Raw genomic sequence first — 25160 nt, 5'->3', positions numbered from 1 at the left:
CAACCTTTATTTTACTGTGAATATGTCACGCCACATTACCTCCCCTCCACTCTCGCTAATTTGTCAGCTACAAAGTCATTTATGCAGTTTCCCTTAGAACTGCCCTTTTCTCTAAACTTTCAAAGTCTGTACACTCCCTCTTCAACCACAGCTGCTAATTATTCACCTAGAATGCTCTGCCCACCCCCTGCCTGTTCTAACCCCCACACACCCGGCCCAACAAGGTGTTGTGGAATCAGCTGGCATCTTTGGTCTCCTCCCCCAGACCTGGCTTTCCACCTCATAGTCCCAGACCTGGGTCATTCTGGCCTTCTCCTCCCCTACATTCCCTTGTTGGGCTGCTGGGGAGAGAGACGCACCGGACAAACATCATCGCTACAAATAGACTTTTCTAGTGTGGACTTGATGCTGTGACCTCTGCTTACTTGTCCTTCGCCCTCTCCCGACCTCTTCAGGAGCTGTGTGCTAACTCTCTTGCATGTCCCAAGGTCTGTCCTTAAATCTATGCTGATGACTTCACTTCGTCCTCAGAGAAAGGAAACACCAGTCATTTCTCACCACCAGCTGGATAGCCCTCATTTCCTCTCTGAAGTATACCATGACGCTCACCCCCGGACTTGGGAAGGGGGAGCTAGCAGGGGTAGGGGTGGGGGTGGAGGTGGGGAGAACAAACTTTACAAGTAATAAAAGTAAGACTGTTAGCAAATGATGCTTCTCCAGTAAGTCAGTTTCTTTTAAAGCCTCAGTACTTTATGTCTTTTACTTTCAATTTTTTATTATATAAAGTCCCAATTTTCGGTTCCTGTCCAGGTACAACTCCAGGGAAAGAAAGGTAAAAATTTCTGTCCCATCTTTATGTTGCATTTTGTCCCACAGGCCAACTACTTTTTTTTTCCTGGCTTGTTTGGACCATCCACTCACTGTTAAAATCGATGGCTACAACCAGTCCTCAGGAGCCAAACTGTGTTAAAAGAAATGAGGAATTTTCTTTAAAGCCCTGAATTTACTGAAAAGGCTGTAATGTGATTTTATAGATTTTTCTTAGTAAAAATAATTGTAGTAACTGGTGCTGAAAAGCACAAATGATCAAAAGGAAAACACAAATGCTCAAAAGGAAAACAAATTACATCTTAACTGTGAAAAATTAAATAATCTCTTAGTCGGTATTTTATCCTTTAATAAAACATGAGCATTTGTGATGCAAAATCTGTAAAATGAAAATTTTTACTTAACAGCTGTGTTTAGTCCATTTTTGAGCCTGTGACTAGCTAGGAAACTTTAGCTCAAGTCATGGGCAAAGAGTAGAAGCCATTTGGAGTTGTTACCCCACCACAAAGAATATACTTATAGTTCTTGGTTCAGTATTGGTTCAAAGACTTCATAGAAGAACAGGGTGGGTGTAGGCCAGAAATGTGGGGGGTGAAAGGGTTCACTGGAGACAGAGTGAGGAGCAGAACAAATGGTTACTGAAAAACACTGCTGAGGGGAGCAGCCAGCAAGGGAGGGTTTGCTGTGCCATATGGGTCACCTCCCTGACTGGAGATTGAACTCATGCTGCAGTGGCTGCGGAGAGCTTCACAGTGCAAATCCTTAACTCCTTGTGCCATAGGGAGGCCCAAGTTCCCATTTAACATGAATGTGGGCAGAGGTATTTCAAAAGCTGGGAAAACTTCAAACCTAAAGTGTGAACCCAGTAGCAAGGTCTACACCTATATAAATTAAGTTATTTATTTCTTTACAAGCTGAGCATGGGTATAGTTTTCCACTTGCTGGTTATGAGAAAAATAAAGACAAAATACTAAACAAACAACAAATAAGGACTGACATGAGAAGAAGCTCATGGTAGCCTAGAACTACAAGTATTACTGTATTTTAGAGGAGTCATATTAAAAGGCATTAGAAATTCCCAATAACCATTTTAATTATGCAAACAGATGAAAAAGCTGAAATATAAAATAGGTCTCAGGGATGTCAAACACTTGCTTTTCCAGACTTGATCCTCTGTATTCACTCATGAGGCACCGTTGTTTGGGCTCACAGGGCTGCTTGCTTTTTTAAGCCCAACTTCTGTTTTTTTCTTGCACATATAAGAAATTTTAACTTTTGTTCACTCTAGAACCATGACTACATGGTTTGATTATGTCAATTCTGAATGTCCTACAATAGAGAGTAACTCTTAAGTCTCAAAACAACCTAAAAGGGAGAAAATTTCAGCTTCACTTTGTATTAGAAACTGGAGATCCAAGACATGGGTTTAACCACTTAACGGCAAGCCCACCATAGATTTTTGGAGCCCCTGTAGTGAGAAGCAGCCCACCAGTGCCAGACTTCCGACCCTAAGTTCCTCACCTGCTTTAGTTACCAAAGAAGGGTATGGTTGCTTTCCTGGACCCTCCATCAGAATGGGAGGGACAGGACCAAGGAAAGTAGTTACGCCTGACAACCAAAAATTTGCTCTGCTGTCTGAAGTTGGAGTCATTTATGTTTGCTACCACCTGCATTTTGTTAGAGCTTGTTCCCACTTTTTGTAATATGCCCTGTCCCTTCCATCTCAATCTTCCTTCCTTTTCCTGATCCTCACACTAGACAATGGACAAAGGTGACCTCATGTGTCTCTGTCCTTTGAGTACATGGTGTCTTTCCTTCACAAAGGAGATGGGGGGTAAGGGGGGTTAAGACCAAGATCCAAAGTTGTAGAAGGGAGTGAAAAAAAAAAAAACAAGATGTGAGGAGAGAAGAGGATACGAAAGGAAAAAGAGAAGCTTTTAAGTAAGTATTCCATGAACAAGCACTGGATAAAACGCAAGGAGAGGAATTGTACACAGCTGAGCTCAAATTATGATAGCTATAAAAAAGTGATTTAGAAAAAGGGAGACAAGATAAACCAGCATGAACTTGCTCTGTACGCTCTACATTAAGCCTGTTGTCCAATGATAACTTCATATATCCTCTTCTGATTTTATATTTAGAAGCAACATTTGATTGAAGGTTTACAGAGTACAAAAACCAAATAATGGTCTAAAACATAAGTATATATAGCATGCTTCTGTGTCTCAGTTGATCATCATTTAAGTTAACTACTATTTATCATGCAGCAACCCTGTTCAAAGGTTGCTGGGCAATCTGAAAGTTAATAGTGACTGCATTTAATTAATCCACAATTAACTTATCACATACTGTGTAACAGATGACAGGCAGGATTCTGAGATGCTTCTGGTGTAGGTCTCTTACCAGAGTAAGTAAATGTTCTGATACAACCTTGAATCTGGGACCTGACAGGGGCAGGAGAGTGGAAAAACCAGAGTTATAGAATGCAAATAAAAGTAGACATATTCCTGAGCTTCTGTCTACTGGCCATATGAGCTTGATTGCTCTCTAAGTCCTGTGCCACACAATGTTTTCTGAGGATCATTTGAGATGACTGAGTGACAGACGTGGTCCATATTAACTGTAAAGTAAGCACTTATTCTCTGTCTCTAGAAATCTACCACGCCTCATTACCAGGATGGTTTAACCAGTAGATGGCTGGTATTCGTTAGGGTTTATGTTCCTTTCAAGATGATGATCTATACTGTTAATAGTCATCATCTCAACAAATATTAGATATGAGTTGTTTAAAACACTGAGCTTATTGCTAAGATCTACTAATACATCCCAAATACTATTAAGTGCTGAGAACAGAAGTGGCTGAACATGGTCCTCTATTATCATGGACAGGAGAGAACAGTACTACTTTTCCCACAAGTATGTCAATGTCCATTTCAGTGAAGATGACAAAAAATGGTAAGGCCATGTCAATTATGGAGAAGCAAGCCTAGATTAAGTTAAGTTTTTAAAATTTATTTCCTTAGAAAGCTATCAAAGTTGTATGTAGAGTAATAGGAAAATAAAAGTTAAGATATAAAACTTTAGGACGTTCTTAGGCTCTAACTTCGACTTTTGAGAATTTGTTGCCCACAGACTTCACAGGCTATTCCTTTCTGAAGAAAACTGGTTCTAGTGTTAAAGCCTTCACTATAGAAGACTCTGGAAATCTTAAAAAAATAGTTATAGACCAAAGTCGACCTCTGAATTCCCAGGATTAAAATTTCAACAATCAGTTTGGTCTGCATCAAAGCTTACATCTCACCTGATTAAGTGTCTTATCTTTTAATGTCTTATCTTTTAATGTGAAGATTCTTATAGTACCTACATGTGTGTATGCAGAGTAATAAAAATATTCCATCTAGTTTTGCACTGTCCTGGATATAGCTTTGCTGGCTGAGATTCTATGTCAAGTGTCAGAACTTTTGTAATAATTTGATCTCCCTCAATTTCTGGAACAAGGATACAACAATGCAACTCTTCACAAGATTATTCTAACAATGAAATAAAATAGTGACTATGGAATATTCTTCAAAAGATAGAATGTGACATAGAATACAAAGCTTAGATCTTTCAATTGAGCAAATATGAAATTTTTAAAATAGGGTATATCTTGCTATTTTGAAAAAAACAGTTTCCTTCTGAAATTTGCAAGCTTTTCCCACATTCTTAGGTTGTTATGTAGGTTCTAGTGCAGCTAGTTTCCTCTACAAAAGTTAATGTCACCAAGTTGCGGTGATTCTAACCAAAGTGACCCATTTTAAAAGATGACCCATTTCAAACCCATGAGTTATTCAAACTGTTCTATATTTAAGCATTAGAAAGTTATCTCCTTTTCCTACAATTTTATCATTTGAATCAGCCTTTTATAAAAGGGAAATTGAATCTCTATGACACTTTGACTTACTAGCACCTGCGTTTTACTTTGAAAATTCATTTTCTGAGGTGTTTGGTCTTTTTTTTTTTTACCTTGTGGGCAAATGGTTTATGTGCAATATTCATGGCTTGTTTCCTCTTAGAAAGTTTCCTGAGCCTCAGTTTGAACTTCCCTGTCCTAATGCTCAACCCCATGTTAAGTGCAGTAGTGAGTGCACAGACATAGGTCATCAGACTGAGTCAAGACTCATCCTCAGTGGGTGCTCAGTAAATGTGGGTGGAGGGTGTGTGTGTGCGTGTGGAGAGTGCCTCTGTTTATGGCGAAGGTGAGAGAAACCGACATGTACAGAAACAGAAAAATAGACAGCAGGAAAGAGAAAGGTCTTTGGAGTATATAATGGTAACATTTCAGGCATTGAACTTACCTAACTTCAAAATAAAAAGTTGACCAAAAAAGCAGTCTCCCTCCTCCATTTCAAGATAGAATATCTACCCTCAGTTTCTTTAGAAAACTGGTGTCCCTTTATCATGAACTATGAAAACCAGCATTAGGAAAGGGAAAATATGGGGCGTGAAACTTCAGCTGTTAATCGTTTCAGAAAGTTTAGGATGGGATCTTTCCAATGCCAGCACTTTCAAGCCTCCTTTTCTGGGTCAATTTCAATTTCTTACATCCCTCTTTGTTCACCCTTGGGACCAGGTGAAGTTTCCCAAAATAAAGGCACAGAGGAACAAATCCAATTCAAACGGATGTACTTTCATCAGAGAATTACCCTATATACAAGCCACCACTGGCCACTGAGCGGTTACCACACTGGTGTCCTTTTCTCATGAGCTATGAAAATCAACTTTGGGAAAGGAAAAATATGGGGCGTGTAATCAGTCAGATTAAAGGCTGTTCCTTTGACTAATATGGTCTCTTAGCAAGTAGCTGACCAATATGTGTCACATAGTCACAATTAGGCAGAGTCGCAGCCAAAAAATAAAATCGGGCAGAGTCACAGGGAAGCGTGGCAAAGTCTTCCCAGCTAGGAAGTGGTCTCCGAGTTCTTCAGCCACTTCCTAGTCTCCATTTCTCCAGCCCTAAATCGCCGGAATCTTTCTCCTATCCGTGGGCTCACTACAGCCAACCCGACGGAGACTTTTTACCCGAATTCACGCCTGCAGCCAAGGGGTGACAGCAAGGCTGGGCACTCGGGGCCGGAAACCGAGGCTCTAGGGTGCCGCGTTCGCTTCCCAACTCCCGCGCTCCGGCGGGTCTCACCGTCCAGCGCGGCGGCCGCTGCTCGGAAGCTCCCTAGGGAGGAGAACCCGCCCAGCCCCGGGAAACTTAACCCCAACCCAGAGCTCCGAGCCCTCCAGCCTACCTGCCGTACCTGGGCCGCTACTCAGCCGGGGGTCACAGACGCCCGGCGTCCGCGACCGCAGGCCCGAGCGAACAAAGGCGCTCGGGGGAGGGAGCGTGCCCTTCTTCCCCGCCGCGCTTTCGGCCCGCAGACAGCCGTGCTCAGTGGCGGGTACGGCAGACCCAAGTTCCAGGCTCAGGGCCGCTCGCGCTCGGGGCCAGGGCAGCGGGCCGGGGCCGGGGAGTCTGCTCCTGCCGCGCGCGCATTCCAACCTGAAGTCCGGGAGCCCCCAGAGGAAGCGAGCGTCCCTTCACCTCGTCGGACTCGCTTCCCTTTGCAGCCTACACGGATCTCTTCAGATCCGAAGTGAGGGAGCAGCAGGGACTCTTCTTTCCGGCAGAGAGCGCGGCGGGGCGGCCCGACTAGGTAAGGGGCGGGGCGGAGGCTGGGCGGCTGGGCGACCGGTGGGAACCCTCTCCGACCCCCGGCACAAAGAGCAAACCATCCTGGGAGCAGAGATTTGTCCCCGCCGAGAGTGCGATTAAGCTGCAACGGCAGCGGAGACAACAGGGGCTTGTCCACCCACGAGGGGCTTCTGCCCCAATGAGGGATGCAGACGGCTGCATTTTTAAATCGTATGATTGATCACATGGATCAATTCCATAGGAAACAACTGGTCTCGATACAGTTTCCAGTAAGAGCTAGAACTTGTTAGATTAATGATCTGTTGGGTCAGAACTAGCAACTCACCTTCCAGAGGTAAATTTTAACTGAATTGCAGTTTTCCGATCGTTTTAGCGGGCTAGTTAAAAGATCTCGTCATCACTTCTGCCTTAAGCTTCTTTGAGCCCAAATGACAAAGAAAGGAAAGTCTTACTTGCAGCAAAGTAAAGCTCCCCCACAGCAGCACATTTTAAAAATGCATTGAGGGGCAGAGATGTCAACCCGCCCTCTAGAGACTTAACCGCGAACCCTGCTTAGCTGCAAAGAGCTTGAAACAAAACTCACCAAGACCCTGCTTCTTAAACTCACAAATGGGAGGTCTCTTCTGCTCCCGGTATCCGGGCGAAACCCTTGGTCTTAAGAACAAAACTTGCCCGCTTTAAATCTTGAGCGTGGGTTGGGCGGTCGGCATCCGCTCCACAGTTTCCCTGCAAGGAGCTGGCTGGAGCGCGCGGCTGGGGACCCACCCAATCAGGGGCTCTGGGCTGGGGGCGGGGGCGCAGCGGTCGCCCGGAGCCTCCCCTGCGGCGCCGCGGGCAAGCTCTTCCTGCACCTCCTGGCGTCAGAGCTCTACCTGGCCTGCACCTTGGCTGCCAAGCCGGCCTGGGGCCTACGCTGATGGGTCTCGGCGAAATCTGTGCTTGCCTCTGCGGGACAACTCCTGGAAGAGCCTCGCCTCGCTTCTTCAGTTAATTGAGTTCATTTACGCAGACGATCACCCGTGAGCCAGAAGCCTCATGAATGTCCTCTTTGAGCTGTTTTTCCTATTCAAAATACCCAGTGCTCACACCTAGTCAGATTTATATTCTGGAGAATATAACTTTTGAAATAAGGAAATGGATTATAAATAAATCTTTAATGTGTTTGGTTTCTTATTCCCCAAATGTTGTTCTAGTCTTTCCACTATAGAAAAAAATCTATCATTTCCCAGAGGTGATAATTTTAGCGATTTTGTAATTGTGCATTATTTCAGACCATGACAGAAAGCAGATTAAAGCAAATACTTCAGTGCAGTAAAAGCCTTAGGTTTGGGATTATAAAAAGAGTAAGATAGGTAGTGAGTAAAAAGTAGATTGCTGCAGAAGTTTGAAACTGTAAATACAATATTGTTCTTGTGATTTCAAACTAGATGTTTAGAAGGCCTTATAAGTACTTTCTTTAAGCCCCTTAGCATAATTCCAGCAGAGGATTTTCGTATATATTACGGCCAGGGAGTTTGGCTTAGCACTGCTGTCATCTATTGGGCAGACAGAAATATTTATATAATGTGATTTGTATGCAAATAAATAAATTGGCCTATTGTTAGTATAAGTCACCCACATCCCCTCCAGCCATCATATCATATACTGTATTACGTGTAAAAGCTCAATGATCACTTTCAGGTCTTTTGTCACTAGGCTCCCATAGATCATACATAGGTGTGAAGCCATAGAACTTTCTCTACTACAAACTGATTAAAAACTGACTAAAACACATAAAAATTACATTTCTTCCTATCCCACATACAGGTAGACACCCCAGACCCCATGTTTTCAAATATAAGTCAGGAGATTGATGAGAGGATACATGGCTTTAGCAGAGAGAATGGGAGGAAAGGTGAGGAAGAGTGGGGAATGGCAAAGTGACCACCCACTCAGACCACACAGGGAACAAGGAGGTGCACTTGGAAGCAATTTTGCCCACATAGGAGGATTTCCTAGGGCAGGCTGGCACCCCAGTCCATTCCAAAGGGAGAAAGAATAAAGTACTCACTTTCTTTCCTTCAGAGGAAGTAACTGGAATTTTTTAAATTAATTGGAAACACAATTTGATGACAGTGATGATGCTGATTTGGCCATCTCAGAAAAAGGGTGCAGGGTCCCCAGGGTCATGAGTCAACACTATGATGATTAGTGTATACCTGACTTTGGATCTCACCATCAGAATCTGCTCAACAGAGAACTAGAGAACTCTGGAAAGTACTGGGGAAAGAAAACTAAAATCAAGATGGCTAACTTGAAAAACAAGAGAAGCTGAAATAGCTCAGTTGGGAGAGTGTTAGACTGAAGAAAAATAAGAGGAATTGAAATTTGCTTGTAGATGAGGAGACAGGGAAGGCCCAAAAGGAGAAGCAGATAGAGGAGAAAGGACCAGAGAACAGTGTGTTGGGCTTACAACATAATTGTGTTTTAGAAGCCTAAAACCTAGGAAGTAGTGAAAGCAAAAGAGACCCAAAGGAGAGGCAGTGTTACCAATAGCACAAAAGAAAAAACAGATGATGGGATGGCTTCAGGCCCAACACACTGAAGCATATCAAGTGCCAGGCTTGACTTGTTCAGCTCATCAGCACACTCTCGATTCTGGTATACGGTAGAGTTCCTCACAGACCCTGTTCCAGACCCTGATCTGTGAATCAGACATACCACAGGCTGTGATTCTGACACTGTGAGCCTTCTTGTAGTTTTTCAAGGCTGGACTGCTGGAGGGACAGGGTGGGGTCCAGACCTGGCTTCCAGTCGCCATGGAATCTGGGCAAGTTACCCAATTTCTCTGTGTCTGTCCACTGTAATTCCTGACTGGAAGAGTGCCGGTGAGGACTGAATCCAGTGACAATCTGTGAAGTGCTGAGTTGCCTCTGGGCCATCCTTTTGAGTTGGTGGATGCGCACTATGGCTACACAGAGTTCCTGTCCCTTGGGGAGCAGACAGAGGAGGTCTCCCTACATCCAACATCCTCACAATTAAACGACCTTTGTACCTCCCTGGAAATACATTTTCTGAGTATATAGAATCACCTGTCAAAATAAACCAACTTCTTGGCCCCCTCTTCCTCTACTGCCTGCCAGTGTCCCCCACACCCCACACCCACACCTAATAATACTCCACTCTTTAGCTTAGTATATCTAAAGCTTAACATCTAAACACAATATGCGTGTGGACCATTAAGTGACCAGGACATGAATGTCGTGAAGGCCAGAATCTTTCTCCTTCCCCGTGTACCAGCCCCGGCTGTTGCATGACAGTAACAGCGCTGGCATTTTGTCACCATATAAATTGTGGATCTGTTTTGCCTACACTTTTAAAGGTCCTCAGACCTGTTGCGAGTGGAGACTGCTCCCCACTCTCTGCAGTTCCCTTGAAGAAGCACCCACAATGCTCCACACAGAGTGAGTACACAGTCACTGCTGGTTGAATTGAGTTTTGTTGAATGCTTTGCACAGTCATCAGATGTTCAAACTTTCCTTCCAAAAAGCCTCCTCCTCTGTACAATGGCCCCAGTGTACTTCTTCTTGATGCCATCAAGACCCAGAAGCTGACACTGGAAGCACACTAGCTTCTTTCCTGAGGCTCTTGCTTCTGTTCCTGTGGTTTGGCACCCTCCACACCCTCCCTCAGGATCTTGGCAGTCCAATGAAGGCATCTTAGGTACACCCAGAACTGGCAGATGCAGGAAATTGATGGTACAGAGCCGCACTCACCTGCAGGCCATTCTCAGAAACCCCTGTTGCCCCATTCTCCCCTGCTCTGCACAGGGCCGGGGCATCTCTTGCCACATCTTGTGGGTCTAGTGGAATTGTGCCAAAGAAAGGGGTTAAGCTCCACCTGGGAGTGGGAGTGGGAGTGAGGCAGGGAATTTATTTCCCTTTTAGGTTGCAAGTGCTTCTTTGACAGCCCTGCAGCAAGGACTGCTACCTGCCTGGCCCAGATGCAATCTGTTATGTTGGAAATTTCACATTTAAGTTTTGTTGTCATGAAATTTAAACAACAGCTTCAATGTTACTTTCTTTTGTCCTTTTTTAAATACTCGATAACTACTAAGTGCTCTTTGCTTGCTTTTTGGGACATAGGTGGTTCAAATCCCACTCAAAACAATTCGAAAAGGCTGAATTTACATTGTGATTTACCGTGAATATTAATTAAAATAAACAGGCCATTGGTTAAGAATTAGACTTTGTTTTGCTATGCTGAGATTTTTCTTATAACAGAGTTTCTGAAAAGCCCGGTGTAAACTTCTTTATAAATCCTGTGTTCTGAAACAAAATAGTTTCATGGCTTGGTTTTGGCTGTCTAAGGTCTTAAAGCCCAACATTAACACCTATTTAACCTGCAGACACAGGGCAATAAACAAATAAACTCTCTTGGGAAGAGAAGGATTAATTATATCATAGCCTGTCTGCTCGGTAAGTAAAGATACTAATGGATCTACAAAAACAGAGAAAGCGATGTGTCTCTTTCCAAATTTCTTACTATTTGACTATTTTATTTTAAAGATTTGTTTATTTATGCAAACAGAACTGAGGTGCAGGCCAGAGGTGATGATGAGAAGATTCACCAGAGACAGAGTGGGGAGCAGAATAGGCTGATGGGCAAAGTACACTGCTGAGGGGAGCAGCAGGCGGATCAGGGGAGGTCTGCCATGCCATGTGGGCACCTCCGGGGAGGGGAATCGAACACTGAAGCAGCTGTGGCTCCCTTGCAGTGCTGCCTCCTAACCTGTTGAGTCACCAGGGAAGGCCCCTTTTGACTTTTTATACATTTCATTTTACCTCTAGGAATTTCCATTTGACAATAGATTTCTTTTTGTTTGTATGAGGTGGAAACTTATTAACTTTAACTTTTTGTTCTGAAGATTATTGAGTTCCTTGGATGGATATTCTTACTGGTATTAGTACATCGGGTAGTTCCCTACCCCATGAATCAAAGAAATAATGGCTTTCCTATCCGCAGTATTCTAGGACCAGAAAATTCTCACATGATTTCTTCTTACATGTGCGTTGCAGATGAGTCTGTGCTCTCAGATTTGAGCCCGATTCCGTAAATACAGGTCATCAATAGTGGTGACATGGGCCTGTCCCTTTTCTCTAACCAGTGTTCTTACTGTGCAAGCCCTGTCACAGAGCTATTTTGCAAAGTCAGAATATTGAGTTCTATTTCAGTGGATTGACATTAACTTTTGGCTCATGACTTTCCTGGTCACTGGTTTTAGAGTTAGAAGACACAGACTATACTCTTGCTGGTTGCACCTACCCATCACTTTGACTTCAGTCACCTCATTCACTGCTGTGAGCCCCAATTTCCTGTTCTGTGAAATGAGAATAATAGTCAGTACCTATTGTTGCTCAAGGAGTTGCTATCGATTCCTGAAATCTATCTTTTATGTATTCAGTAAGCATTTACTGAGAATTTACCAACTCCAGAGGCATGGGGAGAAGGCTGAATAGAACAGTATATCTGCTCTAAGGAGCTCTCTGTCAGGTGTCAAACGGAGTAAGAAAGATAAAAAAAACACATTTAAAAGAAAAACTTCTACATCGTAGACACTAGGTTGACAATTGTATAAAAAAGAAATGGAAGAGAATAAGTGTTGATGAGGATGTGGAAAAATTAAAACCCTGATGCATTATTGGTAGAAATATAAAATGGTACAGTAAGACAGTTTGGTAGTTCCTCAAAAAGTAAAAATAGAATTCTGATCCAGTAATTCTATTTTTTAATATATCCTCCAAAGTATTGAATATAGCGTGAAACATAAACTTGCTTACCGAGTTTCTGTTCACAGCAGCGTTATTCACAATAGCCAAAAGGTGGAAGCAACCACAGAATCCAAGAGGTGACTCAATAAGCAAAAAGTGGTGTAGGCTAACAGTGAGATATCCCGACACATGCTACCGTGTGGATGAACCCTGAAAACATTACCTGGGGTGAATTAAGTCACAGAAGGACAAATATATGATCCCACTTATCTTGAGGCACCAAGTAGAAGAAATTCATAGAGACAGAAAGTGAAATAGAGATTACCAAGGACGGGGTAAGGGAAAAATATGGAATTGGTGTTTTAGGGGTATGGAGTTCCAGTTCGGGGTGACAGAAAAGGTCTGGTGATCTTTACACCAGATGTACTTAATGTCACTGAATTGTACACTAAAAATGGTTTATACTATGTGTATTTTACCACAGTTCAACAAATTTATAATCCCTAAAATATCACACAAATACAGGTTTGTTAGCTTGATTTAGTATGAATGGGATTATATTTATAATCAATCCTTTTTTTTTAAGTGGAGTAGGCATGAAATTTCTTTGTAATTATTTATTATGTGGTGCTATAAAATGAGCATCCAGATAAACCCTGAAATTATTTAATTATCCCCCATCCTCTTTCAAAATGTGTTGGAGGTAGTGAGATGGGTTCCTGAAGCGTTATTTGCTGGGGTGGTTAAGCACACCAGAATAGTGAGACCAAATCCAGCTGACATAAAACAAAAATATAGAAACTGAAGTGGAAAAAGAGAAGCAGGAGCAAATGACACATTGACCATTGAGCAAAAGATGTCAACTTTCAACTTTCTGGGAGCCAAAATAGTTTTTTTAATGAATTCACTAGTGATTAAAAGATCCATGATAACAACATGATCACTGTATGTGTCTTGAATGTTACATGTGGTTACTATTTATAGTTCTGAGGATGTATTATGTAACAATAGAAATAGAAAAACATGGCTAAGAACACATTTTCCTAAGACTGGACCCCCAAGACTTGTTCTGTGCTGAATGAAATGGGTTCCTGAAGAGTTATCTGCCAGGGTGGTTAAATTAGCCTCCTAGACCACCGCTGGGGTGGCATCTACAATACAGGCTTGTTGGGCAACCATCCCATTAATCTGAGCTGCCTCTTCCTTCTGGTGCCTTTCAGTCCCTGCTTCAGCAATGTGGTTTCTGAAAGATCCTTGTGTAGATGAGAGTTCCACACTCTGATCACATTTACTTTTTCCTCCGAAACACCCTCCTATCTTCCTAGCCAAGTTCTCCCCTCTTACGGAAGACAGACCATCCTCCTAACTATCCTTCTACCCTTCTCTTTACTGTTTATTGCACATTTCAGTTACACATTAACTGTCCAGTTAATGAAGGCTGTCACTGAATAGAAAATCTTATGACCTTTGCTGCTTGTCTTGTGAAAAATGAAAAACAAGTTAACATTATACAAAGGCCTTATCATACATTTTAATAGAATTGATAATAGAGAGTGACATATGAGAAACAGGAAGGGTAGATAAGATTATCTTGATTCAGCCTTCAACACAAAGAAATGAAGATGCTGAGAAAGAAGGAACTTTGCTCAGGGTTACCCTGAATATTAAAAGAACAAGTAGAATTCAGAATCCATTTTCCTGAAAGCTGGTATTTTTATAATACCATGCTCATTCTATTTTAATTTGTCTTTTTTTAAAAAATCAGCAAGCAGGGTTTTAGATGCACCCCAAACACAGGTTACAAGTGATAATGTAACATGGTGGGAAAACACTCATTTTGCCAATACCTTTGGACAAGCCATTGGACTTACCTTAGGCAAGTCCTTTGGTGGCACTGCATCTCTGTGTGATGAACTGGTTGGTGGGAAAGGTTACATTTGCTTTTAACATTTTGTGAACCCTCCAAATTCAGGGCCCTACCCCATCTAAGAATTTATAAGTACCACTAGTGTTTACATCTCCCTTTTCTGCTCCCTCCTCCAAGCTACTCCCCCCCTCCCTTTTAAAAATTTCTGCTTAAACTTTATTCCATTCAACTTATAATTGGTAACATCCAGCCCTACCCCTGGCTTTATGAAGGTACAGCCTTCTGCACCAGACTCCTCTATCACCCTACACTGGAGGTGTTGTTTTTCTTGTCTCTAGTACTTCAGTGACTAAACCTGGGGTCATAGTATACATCTAGATCCTTTACCTCCACCCAACCCCCATAAAATAAGGCAAGAAAGGCCCTCCCTAGTGGTGCAGCACAGCACTAAGAAGCTAAAGCCACTTCAGCATGAGTTCCATCCCCACCTGCCCCTGAGGTGACCGCATGGCATGGCAGACCTCTCCTGACCCACCCGCTGCTCCCCTCAGCAGTGTACTTTGTCCATCTGCCTGTTCTGCTCCCCGCTCTGTCCCTGGTGAAGCCTCTTACCACCCCTGCACCTCTGGCCTGTACCCCAGTTCTGTATGCACAAATAAAATAAATCTTTAAAAAAAAAAAAAAAGGCAAGAAAAAGCATTCTGTAGTTGAATCTGAAGGGTTTTCACTGAGCAGCCAGGCCAAAACTGTGGTACTAATTTCATTTGAAGTTGTTGAGTTTTCATGGAAGAGAGATTAGAATCAAACTTTCCAGAAAATTAGAATTTAAAAGAAGTGTAAAATAGTAACACTGTTCTAAGTAAGTGTGTGTGGGGCCTGGGGGGATGGTGGCTATGAGGAATGGGTCAAATCAGTGTTATATAATGGAATAGGGAAACATCTGCATTAGAATCATCTGGAGTGCTTGTAAAAATGACAGATTCTACCTGTATATCCCTATCCTCACTACCCTGAACCTGGAGATCTGAATTTAGAGTAAACTCACTGAGTAGACGCTTATCACATAAATGTAGAATCTTAAGATCCTAGCAAGAACATAGGTACTTGTGGGCAATAAAAGGTATTTTAAGTTTTGAAGAGGCGGTGGAGGGCACAGACAGGTTGCGTGGGCAGGTTGGACTCAGAGAGGACTCAGAGGCAAGGGTGAGCTGCCGGGAGTGCACCCACGTGTGCAAGGGGAGCCGAACTGGAGAGATTGCTCTACGTTGGCTGCACCAGAAATGAAGAATAAGCAGTGTCTCGAAGAGGCATGTTGAGAAATGTATGGGAGCCGTGGGGATAGGGTGAATATAAGAGATAATGGCAGGGATGACTTTGAAATGACAACCGTGTTTTAGGCATTCTAGAAAAATGGCTCCACTGAATGCTAGAAGGCAGCATCCAGGTGAAAATGTGTGTAGACAAGTGGGAAATTAGGCTTGAGCATGATCAGTCGTCTGGGAGAAAGATGAAAATGTGGAAGAGTCAATAGCTTGAGAGATAAGGAAAAAGGAAGCCTGGAAACCTAGGCAACTTTTGGGGATAACAATAGTAGACCGCAGAAGGATGAAGCAAAGAAGGAAGTGAGAGGAAACAGATAATGTGGACAGTGGATGAAGCTCCAAACCAAAGGAAAAGACAGATTTAAGATCAGTATCTGTTATGTCAGATCTTCTAGAGTTTGTAAAAAATGATAAAAGACTTCAATTTGACAAAAAGGAAATTAGGTGAAAACTATTTTTTAAATTAATGAGCTAATTTTAGTTTTCACACAGCAAAAGTCAGATACCTGGTTTTAAATAATTTATATTTCTATTTTTATTGATGTAGCATTGCATTATACCACTATATAAGCTTTAGCTGTGTGTGGTCACCTCCGGGGCAGGCAGGGATCGAACTCATGCTGAAGTGGCTTTAGCTTCTTAATGCTGTGCTTTAACCTGCTGCGCCACCAAGGAGAGCCGAAATCAGTAAATATTTAAAGTTTATTTTAATCAAATATTGTAGAAGGTTATAAAATAAAATAGAGAAATTCTACATTCCTGTATTTCTAAACTTCAATATCATTCTCCAAAAGTGTTGTTAACAGTGTCTTATTTCCTTGTCACTTTTCCAAGCAAATAGAATTTTACATACATCTATACATACAAACTTGTTTCTACACAGACAGACTACACACAAGATGCCCTTCTGCATCTTGTGTTGTTTGTTTTTTAAATTTACTTAAACAACCTGATGGGTAATACCAGTATGATTCAATCAGCCTCACCTTAAAAACTATGTAGCCTTTCATTATTCGTATGTACCATAATTTACTGTGAGCTTGTAAGCAATTCCAATTTTTTTTATATATTTTTTTTTAAATTTTTTAAAGATTTTATTTACTTGTGCATACAGAACTGGGGTACAGTTCAAAGGTGCAGGGGCGGTGAGAGGCTTCACCAGAGACAGAGTGGGGAGCAGAACAAGTCGACTGATGAAGTACACTGCTGAGGGGAGCAGCGGGTGGGTCAGGAGAGGTCTGCCACGCCATGTGGTCACCTCCGGGGCAGGCGGGAGTAGAACTCATGCAGAAGTGGCTTTAGCTTCTCAGTGCAGTGCTTTAACCCACTGTGCCACCAGGGAGGGCCCCCAATTTATTTTTTTTTAAGATTTATTTATTTATTCATATAGAACTAGGATATAGGCCAGAGGTGTAGTGACTGTGAGAAGATTCACCAGAGAGAGAGAGCAGTCAGCAGAATAGGTAAATTGACGAGGTACACTACTAAAGGGAGCAGTCGGTGGAACAGGAGAGGTCTGCAGTGCCAGGTGGGTCAGCTCCCAGGTCCTAACCTGAGATTGAACTCCTGAAGAAGCAACTGTCATTAGCTTCATAGTGCTGTGCTTTAACCCACTGAGCAACCAGGAGGGCTTTAACTTCCAGTTTATACCTGGTCATGGTTGAAGTTCTATTGTTCTAATCATAGAGAACATTCTTACAAACAAAATCAAAAGCATATGCTTTAAATTTTGATATTTCCAGGTTATCTTGTACAAATTTACACTCCCACCAATACTGTGTGAAAGTGCTTCCGTATCTTTATCTATCAGTCTTCCTTTGAGCCTTGAAGTTTCTGCCCTTCTAGTTGTTGGAAATTGCTACTACTTTTTAGTATGCCTTTGTTGGAGGAATGTGTAATGAACATTTTTCTCATGAAGACTACTAGCCATTTAGTGTGTGTCTTTATATTGTGTCCTTTGACTGTTTGTCCCTTACCATATTATGTGAAAGGAAAAGAAATTCTTTACTAGGACAGACTACTTTTTAATAGATGACCTACCAATGGGCCACAGGAAACCCTAAAGGGATGCTTCTACTCAGGACCACTCATACGAACTTGGACTCATTCAGAGGCCTCAAAGAAAGTTCCAAAATGAAAATCTAACCACACAACCTGAGGGTAGAAGGGCAGACTCTGTCTGGAGGGGGATGTGTACACAGCCTCAGTCTTTCTGTTCCTTTCTTATTGCTGCATCAAGAATGACCACACATGTGGCAGTTTAGTTCACAGATTCCCCGGGTTGTGAGGTGGCTAGATACAGTATGACCAGTTTTTTTCTGTTCAGGGTCCACAAAGCTAAAATCAAGGTGTTATCTTTTTCTAATTTCCTCACAATTGTAAGGCTGACACCCCCATTTCCATGCTATCAACTGGAGCCACACTCAGTTCCTGGAAGCTACCTGTGTTCCTTGCTACATGGTTCTTTCCATCTTCAAAATCAGCACAGGAGAATTTCTTGTTTGGTGACTCTTTCTCGTGCTTCTATTTCTCTGACTTCTAGACCCAGATCTAGAGAATTCATGAGATTAGGATAGGCCAATCAGGGAATCTCCCTGTAACTGACTTGGAGCAAATTCAGATAACAAATGCCTTCATAGCAGCACCTAAATTAGGGTTTATTTAATTGGCTAGCTGGGAGCTGTGTGTACAAGAGTCTTGGGAGCCATATTAGAATTCTTGTCAGCATACTTTCCACCTGCCTTCCACAAGGAAAGCAGACAGAATGTGTGTCTTTTGATTGAGAACCAATTACACTAAAACATTTAATGCCAGAGGAAGGAGGCATACATCTAGCCCCCTGCACAGCAATGGGGCAAAGATCTTAATGTGAACAATGAAACCACAGAAAGCTGGAGAGAAAATCCAGGAAATCACATAAACAAGGTACAGGCAGCCTTGCAGATTGAGGATCTAGACCTGGCATTTCTGACCACCCCCCCCCATACACACACACACACACACACACACACACAGTGATCAAATCATTTGCTGGTTGCACAAATGGATTCTGACTCCTCTCATCTTGTCAGTATGATCAGAGTATGCTTTTTAGAGATCTTGATCCTGGGTGTTCAATAGAATAGAGTGAACTGATGATAATCAAAGTACATGAGCCTTGAATGGGCAACTGTGTTGATGAACATTATTCTAAATTAATTCTAAAACCTTCCTTCCTCTGTCTTTCTCTTTTTCATTTTCCCACTTGCTGCTGTGATTCAGGCGCATTATACATGACTTGCTTGAGACTGAAGAAATTTATATAAAAGAGATTAAGAACATAATTGATGTAAGTTTTTTTAAGAGGGATTGTTAATTTTGTATTCAAACTTGAGAAGTTTTATTGCACAGAGAGATTCGGGATGGTTGTCATATGTCTCTAGCATCCTCAGCAAGATTTCAGGTCTTGTAATATCACAAATGTCTTTCCAGTGGGGTATGAATATTTATGACTACTGATCCATGTAACCAAATGTCTTCTGAAAGATTGTGCCAATCCATAAGATTAGAGCAGTTTCCAATCAAGTTCATCCTATGCTTGCCAATGATAGATATTATAATTTAAAAGTTTTTGATTTAATGAGGGTAAGTTCTTAATGTTTTAAGAAAAATGTCTATTTTCCCAAGGGAATGATCAAGGAAAAAAACTATATGCACAAGGTTATACTAGATTTTTTCTGCAACGAAGTAATAGAAGCAAACAACTGATCAATAAAAAAGGAATGCTCAAGAAAGAATGATATACAAACTGAATGAAATATTATTCAATTATTCCAAAATACCTATTTTAAATAATATGTAGCAACATTGAAAATTGCTCATAAGATTTAATTTAAAATAATATGTAGACCTTTGTTAGCAGAGTCTAAAAAGTACATGGAACAATTCACTACCAAATTATACATGTACACAGTTATAACCATATAAAATAAGGTTTTTAAAAGTCACAAAGAAACTATAATAAACATAATATTTGCATTAACTCATAAAATGATAAGTCCTTTCCCTTTTTTTACACTTGATGTTTACAACATAAACACTTAAATATATATTTATTCTTCTGATAAAAGTGCTGTTCTGTTATTGCTATTGTGCTATCTTCTGAAGATAACACAGGAGAAAACTGATATCAAAAGAAATTCTTTAGTGGAATAGTTTCCGGGAAATATGCATGATATATTCCTCAGTTATGTCATTAAAGCTTTGGTCCCTGGAGTAGCTAATTCAGATCATATCTTCTATGTTCCTACTTACAAAACCTACTTTGTTTCCATCTCTGCAGGGATATATCACTCCAATGGATTTTATTTGGCTGAAGCATCTGATTCCAGATGTTCTTCAGAATAACAAGGACTTTCTCTTTGGGAATATTAGAGAACTTTATGAATTTCACAACAGGTAGACAATAATTCAATTTTACTAAGAAAAATGGAAAGTAGAAGAGGGACAGAAATCAAACTGATGGGATTTGGGGGTGCAAGTGCATAAACATTTTCAGGCGTAAGCAGGTGGTCCAGAATCAGTGGATTGGTTTGAGCTGGATAGGGATGAGGAGGAGAGAAGCGCCACTGGAAAAAGAAGTTAGAAGCCCTAAGAAGTTAGACGATGTTAATTGAGCATATAGTAGGTGTCCGTCATTAATATATTTATTTGTATATTCCTTTGCTTACTTATCTCTGAACGCATCAATGTTTATTGAGCAATATTTATTAATATCCACAGGGATTGCAGTCATCTCCGGAAATAGGAAGATAACCGAAACACATGCCTATTGTCTTATGATCAGTGGGTAGTGCTGGGAAGGAGGGTGTTAGAAAGTGCTAACTGGTCGAACAAGCATGTTTTCTAGCCCAGGGCTAGTTGAGTCTTGAGTCCTGAAGACTTAGAGGAAAAAGAGACTTTGTAAATTATCTTCCAGCCCTTTCATTTTACAGAAGAGGAAACCATAGTCTACTTATTCACTTTAACCCACTATAGTGACTGGATATCATACATCTGACTGATGAAAGGGAAAAGATTACTCGGTGAAATGTTGTTTCCTGACTGTATCCCTTGTCCCTTGGTCAGACACAGACTAACATGGAAGTACTGTGTTCTGCTACTTTCCCTCTAGATGTTATTCAACCTCTTTGAGCCTCAAGTTTCACATTTATGAAAACTTTGCTTGCAAGTTTGGTGGAAGATTAAATGAGATGTTGTTTAGCTAGTTTATGCTGGGCTTATAAGAAACTCTCGATGATGTTAGTTCTAACAGCAGCCACAGCAGAAGTTCCTAACTGGAGTGTCTCATAGCGAACATCAAATACATCCAGACTGTCTCCGGCTAGTGCTCACAAGGATCACAACAGCTGGGGTGGTTTCTGGGAATCCTCGCAATGTCACACAACACAACTTTTTCATCCAACTCAGTGTGTTGGAAATGAGACAAGAGCAGTAAAGCTTGAATAACAGCATTTTTCTGGGTTCCACCTAAGTCCTTATGTGATTTGACTTTAAAAAAAAAAAACCCTGTACATGTTTAAAAACAAACAAAAACAACAACAACAAAGCTTTTCTGTTATCTTTTCTTTCCTTAGGACTTTTCTAAAAGAATTAGAAAAGTGTACTGAAAACCCTGAACTTCTGGCACGTTGCTTCCTCAAGAGAGTAAGTCTGTGTTCCTAATAAATGGAAATAACCATGTAATTAAAGTCAGCTCATATATTCTTTGTAAGTGGCAAGGGCACATAGAAATATTCATAATCAGAACATTTATATCTATCTCTTGAGTGTGACAGAGAAGTCCTTTAATTCATCTGGTGTGAGATGGGTCAAGTTAACCCATAGGTGGGGATAACTTACAAGCCTGGCTACTTGCAAAGCCTGAAAAAATTGAAAGCCTGGTTTCCCATGTCCCTCAGAGTAAATGATGCACCTTTGAATGAGCAAACAAAATTTTTTAGAACAAGAATCACACACTACATCGAAATTCTTCACTAAACTTGTATGACCATTCTCCAGGGAATTTTTTTTTTTTCTCCAGAGAAGTTTTTATGCTAAATTAAAAATCTCAATAAACCCTTCCTCCCATTCTCTTCCTTGTTTTGCCTTTTGTGAGTCTGAGACATCAGATCAAACAGCTTTAAAAAAAAATCTAAGCAACCCAAATATGACTGGTAAATTTAAGTACAAAACTTGTGATAAACTGAAAACAAGCAAACAGAAGTCACCAGGACTCAAGGTACTTGAACAGTGGAGAAGCAGTTGTCAGCCCTCAGACTGCTGACCTGGCTTCAAAGGTCCCTTCCATGACCTCATGTGGGCCTTCCCTCAGCCTCATCATAGGTGGGTCTCCCAGTGCTGAAATTCAGGATGTACCACAAATGGTTTTATATTCAACCTGATTAATTTCCTTCTTGAGTGGTCATTATAACATTATTAGTTATACTATAATGTATACTAATTAGTATCTAATCATAATATACTAATGTAATCTATTATGTTATAATATATTGTCACCAGAGCCCATAATATTATAATATAGTGTCTTATACTACTTGGCATTTTAATTCTTACCAACCGCCAATGTGAAATCTTTTATTAGCACTTCTATCATTATTATAGACATTTTCACATTGTTGAATAAGAAGAGGACCTAATTCCTGTGGGGGGAAATGAATATTATCAATTAAAAATTGTCCAAATATGAAGAGATGGTCAGGGAATTCCTGACAAAGCATTCATTCCCAGAAGAGTTCTCCTAATGTTTTACAAAGCTTTTTATAATGTCCCACATTGTGCACATTGGAAGAAACTTAGAAATCATTAACAAATCCTGCATATAATCCTATGTGATTTACAATGCTGGGGCAAAATACAAATAATAAATTTTTATCGAGCATAAAGCTATAACTTTGAGGCAAATAAAGTAATAAAAATGATAATTATTTAAGAATCCTTGACAGAACTGGCTGCTACTATACACAGACTTGAACTTGTTAATCACCAAGGCAAGTCCACACTTTATTTATTACAGCAGATTACCTTTTCTTAATATTTGCAGAATTCCACGAATAACAGAAGTAAAATTTTGAAATATTGCTCTGGCTAAGCATTTTCACTAGAATCTATAGCTTGCAACATCTAGGGAAAAGCTGCCCTAGAGATAAAGCTCAGAACAAGTATAACATTTGTCAGTTTAATCTGAGTTCAACTTGCTCAGAGATTTTCACATGGTCCATTAGCTGCCATTTGTTGGATATTCTGCATGTACTGGGCATTTGATGAGAAGTTTCTATACATTATCTCATTTAATCTCACAACCCTCCTAGGAATTAACTATTGTTCTAAGCCCACTTAACAGATGAGGGACCTGAAGTGTAGGAAGGATAGTAATGGAACTCAGAGCATACAGTTTGAAATTGACAATCCAAGAGCTGAACCTGGACCATCTACCACCAGGCTGGCAGTCTTAATCTAATAGCAGCTATGTCATCCTGTGTGATTATAAATTTTAGGCAACAAGTTTTTAGCCTTCTAATTTATTCTATAAGGAAATAAGGGGCATCTGGCACTTTCATATGCTGCGTGTTAGTGAACATCCTTACTCAAAGGAATGTTGGACTGAAGAACAAATTTAGTTCTTAAAGGATGCTCAGAGTATCGATACAGGAGCAAGGGGTGAAGCTTTGAAGAATGCAGGTTTCAGCTCAGCACCAACCACAGGAACTAGGGCCCTGTCTGTTACTGGGAGGATTGGGGGAAAGATGACTGACTGTTGAGAATAGTCTACTGGGTGGTAGGTTTCTCTAGCTACTGAGAATCTTTGGGTAGGTGAGTACTGAAAACAGTGAAAACTTGAATTCTTTGAGCAGCTAAAGGCTGATTTCTTATGCATGAACATATCAAATGTGGGTGGGATGCCTCAATCAATGTGTTTTACAAGTCTGGCCTCCCATACGCAGCCATGTTCTCCTGTCTAAGCTGCTATTCTATGGGAGTTACTGAGTTTGATGCCTAGAACATCAAAGGTGCTCAAAACTTTGTTCTGGGGTGAATGAATGAATAATAGGTCTATTATTGTTAAGCTCTGAGGTATTATCCTAATCTTCAACCAGTCTAACATTTCTCCATTTTTCTTCCTAAATTTGTTTGGGTGGGGATGCATGTGTGTGTAATTTTTCCTGGAGAGAGTAACAAAGACAGAGTTGTTTTAGTTCTTGTCATGAAATGCCCACTTATCATCTATCAAAAGAAGGCAAGGCAAGCGCTGGAAATGTTTCACTACAGCAGTGATATAGTGATGTCACCCACACCCACTTAAGTGACATTAAAAGTTAGCCTGAGCAGGAGGATAGAATTCCACAAAGAAGGTGCCCGGGACTTCCCCACCAGAAGTGCCTGGACTTTGTGCTGAGTCCAGCAGTAGCAGATCAGACTTCCCTCAGGAAGCTGCCAAGCTGACTCCACTGGCTTGGGGTCCCCTTTCTCTGTGGGATGTCCGTAGATGTGTGTCCACCTCTCAGGGTCTGTGGTGCTATGAAAGTACAGGTCACAAAGCACTCATTTTGAGAGAGTCATAGAATGTTCTTGTCTGAATCTTGTGTGGCAGGTTGAAGGTGAGGACTGAGCAGAGCCTGCTGCTTTGCACAGATGACTTAGCTCTGTATTATTTTGTCAGACAACCACACTTTCTTTGTGGTGTGATTATCTTTTGGTTGTTTCTTAGGTATTTTTTCCCCTAGAGTTGTCACCATGACACTTATAAGGAGAGGGCAGAACAATTTTGGGGTGATGTTGCTTGGGTAAAGAGTAAGAAGAGTAAAAGTAAAAAATTATTGCTGTCCATGAATTCACTTAGTATTTATCAGCTTCTACCACACTGTTCACATCTGTATTTAGTACTGATCATGCATAATCATTTATAACCTACTCTCTCCCTCCCCATCACACACTCAGCCCATGCATCATGCATCCCCAGTTCCTTCCATTTTGGAAGTATTCAGTATTGTTGAATACTATAATTCCTGTCCATTACTGCAAAATGCCGCATGATTAATTTGTTCTAATTTTTTCTCATTCAGAAAGAAGATCTTCAAATATATTTTAAATACCATAAGAATTTGCCCCGAGCCAGGGCAATCTGGCAAGAATGTCAAGACTGCGCCTATTTTGGGGTAACACTGAGTTCACAGAGTCTCCCACAAATTGTTTTCCATGGGCAATGTTCATGCACACCAAATTTTTTAAAAAATCAAAACTATGAACTAGGCAGAGGAATGTGGCATTGGCGGTTATTAACATTCTTTCCTATTTTGAAAATAAACATTTGAAGTGTCAAAGCTATGTGTCTATAGGACAGACCTGAGTCACAGTTGATAGGCTGGTGTGAAAACCAGAATCCTCGCTAGGATGGTGTTGAAAAAAATATAGCCTGGTGGAGCAGGAGGTTAAAGACAGCACTAAGAAACTAAAGCCACTTCAGCATGAGTTCGATCCCTGCCTGCCCCAGAGGTGACCACATGGTGCAGCAGACCTCTCCTGACCCTCCCGCTGCTCCCCTTTGTGTACTTCAAAGATCTGCCTGTTCTGGTGCCCACTCTGTCTCTGATGAATCCTCTCCTCTCACCGCCCCTGCACCTCTGGCCTGAACGCCAGTTCTGTATGCACAAATAAATAAATCTTTAAAAAAA

General features: G+C 41.1%; 1 protein-coding gene across 4 annotated transcripts in view; it reads left to right on the top strand.

Annotated features, from left to right (window-relative positions):
- Window positions 1-25160, top strand: part of MCF2L2 (MCF.2 cell line derived transforming sequence-like 2) — a 119882-nt gene that overhangs the window by 55212 nt on the left and 39510 nt on the right. For 3 of the 4 annotated variants that reach the window (XM_012733560.1, XM_012733572.1, XM_012733566.1), the window contains exons 10-13: window positions 18712-18778; window positions 19772-19887; window positions 21066-21135; window positions 24552-24644. In XM_012733560.1, the coding sequence (XP_012589014.1) occupies window positions 18712-18778; window positions 19772-19887; window positions 21066-21135; window positions 24552-24644 (346 nt within the window). The remainder of the gene's footprint in view (window positions 1-18711; window positions 18779-19771; window positions 19888-21065; window positions 21136-24551; window positions 24645-25160) is intronic. The other variant, XM_012733581.1, reaches the window with a different exon arrangement.

Source organism: Condylura cristata, unplaced genomic scaffold, assembly GCF_000260355.1.
Source record: "Condylura cristata isolate star-nosed mole 26May11 unplaced genomic scaffold, ConCri1.0 scaffold00003, whole genome shotgun sequence".
Lineage (NCBI taxonomy): Eukaryota > Metazoa > Chordata > Mammalia > Eulipotyphla > Talpidae > Condylura > Condylura cristata.
Note: the sequence above shows the minus strand (reverse complement) of the source record. Positions and strands in the feature narration are given on the sequence as shown.